The following is an 8,080-nucleotide window of genomic DNA, read 5'->3' as shown; positions in this document are numbered from 1 at the left end:
AGCTATATGAATTACATTTATTAGTAGATACAAACTATTTCTGGATTTGTCCTAGTTGATTGCTTCAGTAACAAACTACTTAAGAAGTCCACAGTCGTCTTTGAATCTTGACAAATGAAGATAATGATAGAAATTTACATTGTACGTAAAAAATAAAAATGTGTCCGCTTTATTGAGTTAATTTATATTTGTTTGGATCGTTATTGCGAATGGATCTTTTTCGTACGTAAGACGGATGCAACATATTTCAACCATGTACAAACTTTCTATCATGTGATGGTGAAAGAAAGTGAATTATATACTATTTTCTACATCTAAATAAACAAGTCGGAGTTCTTCATAGCCATTTATATTACTACCATGAAAAATTACGATAAAAACTTGTATGTGACATCGCATTAACAGTCAAATAAACATTTCTTCCTCGCATTATTGATCTATCGATACTGCTTGTGGTGGCAGCTGATTAACACACATTTCATTTTTGTTTTTTGTTTTTTTTTTTTTTTTTTGTTTTTTGTTTTTTGTTTTTTGTTTTGTTTTTTGCGCAGAACTATTAAAAACTGTTTTCATACAGTTCTGGTTGTGTAATGTAGATATGATTGATGAGTCTTCAAACCGACATCAATTAAAAAACTATGCCTCACAGGATGCAATATGACTTTTATTGGCTTGCCTTGAAGCCAACAGGAAGTTCGAAATGCATTTTTGTGCCGATATGTGTTTAGAAATAACGATAAAAATACATATTCATCATAACATTCGAATGGTTTGCAATGTACACAATCGGCAAAATCTCATAGATAACGGTAAGCTCAAATTCAAAAGACATTTTCATTTCCGTCTTCTTCTTGCTTAAGATAAAATTATTACCTTCTCACAAAATATCAATACAGATCTTCTGATGTAAAAATACAAGATGGCAGAATTTTGTTCACATAAGTCTCAAATACGACTCAAGTAATTAATGATATTTTTGAATTGCTAATGGATGGACAATGATTTGCCCACATGGACCTCATAATAATTTGATATGCTAACTAAAGATAAACATAGATATGCCCGGATACACGTGTATCGAAATTTTTAATCAACGGAGGTGTGTGTTGTGTAACATGTGTTTTATGTACAATTATATTAAAGCCTGGTACCCTGATTTTATGTTCACTTTATTTTCTTCGTTTGGATATCTATTAAACTTTCGCCTTGGTACTAGTGATACTACTGATATTGTAAACGAAAATTAATTTTTAAAAAAATGGTTGAAAACAAGCCGATAATGTATCTAATAAAAGACATAAAGATGATATGTTCCATCTGGTAATTTTGTAGATTTCAGTCAAACCTTTAAGCAAGCACTCTAACATAGTTCCTTCTGGAATATTATCAGTACTGCATTTGCTAAACGATGTCTTGAAATATAGTGACATATTCATGTCGTTGTATTTAAAAAATCATAAAGGCATGATACTTCAATTTCCCATATATTTTAAAATTGATATACAATATACATCACCAGTTTTTTCAAAGCAATTTTAAGGAAATTAATGGATGCAAATAAAAACAGACATACATTCCAAAACAACAAAAACGAGAAGATTATAATCAGAAGCTTAAGGTAAACATTTAACATTGTTGATTCGAAATATTTTTCATTTATCTATAAAAATGAAACAGGTGTACAGTTTAAACTTACATTAAAATATTTGCCGTTAACGTAATTTGCTTTTAATGTCACACTTTGGTACATTGTGAACACGGAGTGGGTTAATAAAAAAAAATCCATTCTTCATCACATGACAAATTTCTAAGTGAACTAAATACAGAATGGCAATTCACATTATTTGTTTGTTTCGATAATGTCATTTATATCTGATAGGTGTTCAGTAATACATTATTATACATATTATAATTTCACGTTGAGAATTCACGTTACAAATGTCACACACACACACACACACACACACACACACACACACACACAAATACTGTGTTCATAACGTATTTTCAAAGCAATCCAATACTCTGTGACATTTTTTTCAAACCAAGCACATAATAGAAACTTTGCCTAACCTTTAATTATATTAATTATTGTCTCTTCAAGACAGTTGCGGTTTTGATTTCTTTCTCAAAGACCATGTAAAGTTCACTTTTCTGACTTTTCCGGTTTCTCTCACATAAATATTCTTGCTCAATATCCCCACTAAACAGAAGTAATTAATATTAGTTGCTGCAAAGATTTATCATAAATATAGTAAAATGTTTATATGCATATTGATTTGGAAAATGTAGAACTATGTTGAAGTACATATCTTTATTGCAGACTTGTGAAAAGAGAGTTTGAATCTCCATTTTGATTATTTTAAGATGATAGTGGAACTTTTAGAATAGGCACTTACGTCTGAATTGGGAAAGTTGACAAACTTCTCACGAATACAATACAATACAGTATAATACTATTGAAATATTAAGCAAATAATGATAATAGGAAAAACAATCAATGTCTCACAACTTAAAAAAGACTACCTGATTAATTAAATATACTCGTATGCTCTCATCAAGAACTTTGATAATCGTCAGGACGCCATTTTACGGAGCTTTTTGAAAAAATAAAGAAAATAAAACAAAACAAAAAAACACTCAGACAGCAATGAAGCTATGCCTTACACCCAATTTCATGTTTACAGTTAATATTTTACTTGTATGTAGATAATTAAGAATACAAATATCAGAATGGTATAACATAAAGATAACTGCACATATCATTCATTACGAAAAAATTGAATATATCGGGAATAAGTTGTAAGATGATCTCATGTAAATGGAATTTTCTCTCTAGTAATTACAAACAAAAGAACTTTCCAAACTGAGCAATGCAAAAATACGACGCATTTATATTTCCACTAAAAATAAAAGACATAAATCAATTCCTCGATGAAAAACCCATAGCTCGCTCGTTTCCTCTATTAATATGCGTTCGTTGACGACCTCTTGATTAATATATTCAACAAAATATATAAACATAAAAGCACCATTGTACCATTCTTTGACAAACAGACATTAAACTAAAATAAGTTTACATAAAAATGCAACACACATGAGGACAGTAAGTGAGGTGTTTTTGCGGTATGCCCCTGAGATATCACTTCCTTTAGGAGTTGTCATTTGTCGTTTGGTTGGGCACGCGTCCGTCCAGCCTGGACGTTCCCGATAATTTTCTGTCCGTAACCAGTCATTGAGAGGCTTGAAATACTCAAGCAAAGGTCCGACATCCATCTTACTTTGATCCGTCAATGACTTCATTGCCTCTGGCCAGGGAACAGATGATCCCAGTTTTAGCATGTCCCTGATGAATTAAAATTTGTTTAATGAATTTTCACTACCATTCACAAATATAAGCCCGTACTGAGTATTCCATTTTGCCCATAATTCATAACATATCCTTCAGTAAACGAGCATCCAGATAGGAGCTTCTAGAATTAGAATCAAATCAAACCAATAGGTTGATGATAATTATGGGGAAATCTAATCTTACGGTCGCCATAGTGATCTCATTGAGAAACTTACTATTTCTTGTAATATGAAGCTCGATGTGTCTGTGAAGCAGAAGACACTTACTCTTCCGGAACACCTGGCTTTATTTTCCGTGTACTTTTACAGGCATGTCCGTGTAAATATTTCTTTTGTGTATAGTTTTCCCTTGTTTTATTGAATTTGCGATTGGATTATAATTAATGTGGCTGATATTTACTTTTTTGTTTTTGGTAAAAAAGACTAATTTGAAAACACCTCATTAATTTGCCAGCTTCCTTGAAGTGGTATATGTTACTCTACAAGAAGAAATAGATACCCAGTTAGTTTGCCTACTCTCCTTGACTGGTATTTGTTACATAAGAACAGTGAATAGTCACCGCAGTGATTTGCAAGCCTCCTTAGACTGGTATATGTTACCCTAGTGTAAGGAATTCCTACCCCGGTAATTGGACAGTCTACTCAGACTGGTATTTGTTACACCAGATTAAGGTATACATACCCGAATACTTTGACAGCTTCCATAGACTTGTATTTGTTACTCTTGTGTTAGGTATTTTTACCCCAGTAATTTGCCAGCTTCTCTAGATTGGTATTTGTTACATCAGTATAAGGTAAACCTACCCCGGCTATTTGCCAGCTTCCTTAGACTGGTATTTGTTACACCAGTGTAAGGTATACTTACCCCAGTAATTTACCAGCTTCCTTAGACTCGTATATGTCACATGTGTGTAGAGGACCTGTATGGCCAGCGGCGTCACACAGGGCCTTATAGAACTGGAACTGGACCACAGAACTGACAAAGTATCTGGTGGTACAGAAAGTAAATGGATAACTTTTTTTTTATATGTTTGAAATGCAATTTGATTTTCAAAAAGATATTTATAGAACGCAAATCAAAATATTGACATATTGATTTTCTTGAAAGTAGATGGGTCTCCCGCGCGAGTTTATGTGTAGCGTAACTTAAAAGCATTTTCCGAAATTAAATATCAATCATTTGTGTCCAGATATGAATATGATCTTAGACTGAAAGCTTATGGTGTGACTATGTGGCAAGAATGCAGAATCTTATATCAAATGGTAAATTGAATGTAGCTGATATAACATATTAGAAATAAGTACATGATTCATTATTGATTTTCAGTTCTAAAAATAAATCCGATTTTCAACTTCAGGTTATCAAATCCATGATCTAATAATGAATTGCTACACTTAAGCCTTAATTTCAACAAAAACATTATTTTTAACAAAGGCAGAGTGGTCCTTATGAACATATTTAAAACCAAAGTCTAATTCGTGTATAAAAATACTGGGATTGTTATGTTTCCGTAAAAATAATGGATTAATAGAAATAAAAATTGTGTTGAACTATGTTCCCGATATGTTAGTCCTAATTTGGCCTTAATACTTGTCATATTTCATTATATCTTATTATCTTACCTATGACATCAACAATGTTTTAACATAACTCGTTTGCTACCCAGTGAATATGTCTTCGTTATGTTTTTGTGTCACCAGTTTTATTTACAAAAGATTGTTTTGTATTGGCTACGCCAGTCAGAAATCCATTGTAATGTCATAATATAGACAATGACGTTACGTCATAAATTGAAAATGGCACGTCGAAATGTTTGATTTGGTCCACCACATTTGTCAGTAAAAAGATACATGACAAACATATGAGATTTTGAGGTTTTTTATTTTTACTCACCTAGACTTTCAATAATTAAAAAAAAATTGTTTCTTAAAATTCAATATGAAAATGTGTGAGAACATAGATTTATTACCATATCATTCTTTTTAAAAATGTGCAAATATCTTTAAAATGTTCATTTCAATTCCTTTGTGTATTACACAGACAGATAAAACTGGTTTCAACAAGTACGCTTACCTAGTAAATTCCCTATTTGCAGGAATATGATATTTTGCTCCAGGATCAAAGTCATCATCGGTCCTCTCCACAGGCGGAGAAATACCTTGATATTTACACCTGTACATGAAGCAGTTTGTAAGCAATAGGGAATAACTACATTTCATTTTCAGCTCAAAGTGCAACGTTTTTACTAAATATTCAAAACTGAACACTTCAGTCTTCCCCTTGAGTTAGCAGTCATCTCGCTTCAATGTATTATTGTAAACATTTTTATTAAAGGATGCACTGCTGTAATTTTATCTTATGATTTTGAAATGAAGTATTGTTCGGCAATTTACGAAGCCGTTTTAAAACATTTATCTTTCAGCTATCTACGTTCATTAAGGGTATCGTGGTGCAAACTTTAGTTGAGAATCTGAATTCTTAAACGACCAATTAATAACATGATGACTTAATCTAAAAATGGAAAGAACATCACATGATGGAATATGATTCTTAACCAAATGGCTACAGTGGGATAACATTAAGATGTCACCTGAGTTGCCACCATTTCTCATTGTATTGCCCAGGACTTGTTTCTCCATTGAATACGCTCCACCGCCATTGGTCGACCAAATAGCTAAAGGGCAGGAATGCAATCTTATCTAGAGCCATCGTCATCAGGAAATTGATGTCCGCTTCTAAACAAAACATCAGACTTTAGGTTGATCAAATGCCTTCAAAGGTTCAAACGTGGCATTCACTAATACAACAACATATTGAGCTAGAATTAAGATGTTTTAATCATGAATAACCACGTTTTTGTAATATGTTATGATACATTTATATCTATAAATGAAAGAAGCCTACAGATATGTCGTTTAGTTAGTAACATACATATTGCACATTGATGCGCTTTTTGATATACTGAGACCATGTAGATTTCACATCTTCTTGAGTACATGACCACCTCACTGTTTTAATTGAAGAAGGTTTGTAGTTAAAGAAAACCAAAAAACTGGTGTTGAAATTTTTATATCATTTTTGTTCATAATATGTCGTGAAGAATATTATTATTAAAATACTGTAGACATGTTGTGAACACCTTCATTTATATTAACACTCTACACAACATGCCTAGCTCATTTATTATGACACTAAATGTTATATGATGCGTCACATGGCCTCAGGTTTTCCATTTATAAACTGACAGGTAAACATTGTCATTATGATTTCAGTGTTTCCCCGTGATCCCGTTAGTCTAGACATTAGCACGGTCGGCTTCACATATGTTGTGAAAATATATTAATCACCAACTGCAGGCTCAATAGCACATTTTAAAATATTTGTTTGATTAAAAAAGATTGATTTTCCATCATGTTGATTTGTAACTAGATGAAAATATACACGTACTGCATCATAGCAAACCTAAGTATCTTTAAACGTCTGAATTATACGAAGAAATTTGCATCAATTTAAGATAGTTCAATTCCGCTTTAAATTGTCAAATTAAAAGCTTTAGACATCACGTACGAACTAATATCAACTAAGCACAGTTTCACCATTTGTTTTATGTTGAGAGGGTGGTCGGTTCTTTTTAACATAGTTGTCTGGGGTTGACGGATGTTAAAAGGTAGGATTACCTGTCCCAACATGAGGGTTTTCATTTAGCACTTAGTATTCCAGGCAAACATGCATATCAGATATGAATTAATATGACGCAATTTGCAATTGATAGAAGACGATAGTTTGTAGTTTGTCAGTGTATTTCATGGTTGTCTATATTTCAACAGTATTAAGTTGATTGTTTTCCAACAAATCAAGATGTATTTTCCAATGAATCTAGCTATAAATTAAACCATGCATCTAAGATATTCGTATTACATTATGTAGAAATAGACAACTTACTAAAACCATCCTCTTGGTGAGAGCTAGCATTCAGCAGTCCAATTTTCATAAGATGTGATGACGTGGAGACCGATAGTGACACGGCATCACCTACTGCTTCAGCGAAGGCTAGAACAATTTCCATTAAAATCGACTTGTTTGGTATAAACATATACACATATATCTTCTATCAAAGTCAATGAAATTCTAATGCACAATTAAAGGGAACTTTTGAGGTCATCCAAAAAAGTAAAGGGAAAAACACTTTAAAAAAATGTAGAGAAAGAGGATAAATTGCAATTCTTTTCCTCTGGTGTTGTTCGTCATTATTCATCGTTTATGACAGATTTTGTTATTTTATTCATTTACTAAATCACTTTCCTGGCATATCCAGTGATAGTTGTTTTGGTCAACTAATTCACTCTTGAGTAAAATGTGGATGTACCTGGGTTAGCTCCTTCTCTGAAGGTGATCGGCTGTTTTCGGTACTGAAGGAAATATTGTAAGTGTCCTAGCACGTGATGGATAGTGAAGAGGTCCTCCTGGTTGACTTTTGCGCACATCTTTAGCCTGCAGTGAAATAGGATTGTTGCAAAAGAGTCAATTTCAAACAACCATCCTGAAATCTATTCCCGAATCCCCTGCCATTAAAATATATTGTTGTAACACTTTGGTCGGTTATGAAATAGATAACTACTATATTTAAGATAAAGACCAGAACAGGACTTGCTTGTAAACCATAAATCTATAGAAATTAATATTGTTAATAGCATTTTATCACAACAGATAAAAACGTAAGAAACGTTT

General features: G+C 32.5%; 1 protein-coding gene across 1 annotated transcript in view; it reads right to left on the bottom strand.

Annotated features, from left to right (window-relative positions):
* Nucleotides 1–820: 820 nt before the first annotated feature.
* LOC132554771 (uncharacterized) overlaps nt 821–8,080 on the bottom strand; it is a 47,036-nt gene continuing 39,776 nt past the window's right edge. Inside the window, exons 55-60 of the mRNA XM_060219082.1 lie at nt 7,719–7,843; nt 7,295–7,402; nt 5,943–6,087; nt 5,426–5,524; nt 4,217–4,339; nt 821–3,346 (exon numbers count right to left, since the gene is read on the bottom strand). Coding sequence (XP_060075065.1) covers nt 3,061–3,346; nt 4,217–4,339; nt 5,426–5,524; nt 5,943–6,087; nt 7,295–7,402; nt 7,719–7,843 — 886 coding nt within the window. The 3' untranslated portion in view covers nt 821–3,060. The remainder of the gene's footprint in view (nt 3,347–4,216; nt 4,340–5,425; nt 5,525–5,942; nt 6,088–7,294; nt 7,403–7,718; nt 7,844–8,080) is intronic.

The sequence above is a fragment of the Ylistrum balloti genome, unplaced genomic scaffold, assembly GCF_031769215.1.
Source record: "Ylistrum balloti isolate Yb309-2 unplaced genomic scaffold, AGI_CSIRO_Ybal_v1 Utg370444, whole genome shotgun sequence".
In the NCBI taxonomy this organism is placed as follows: Eukaryota; Metazoa; Mollusca; class Bivalvia; order Pectinida; family Pectinidae; genus Ylistrum; species Ylistrum balloti.
This window is presented reverse-complemented; position numbering and strand designations above follow the sequence as displayed.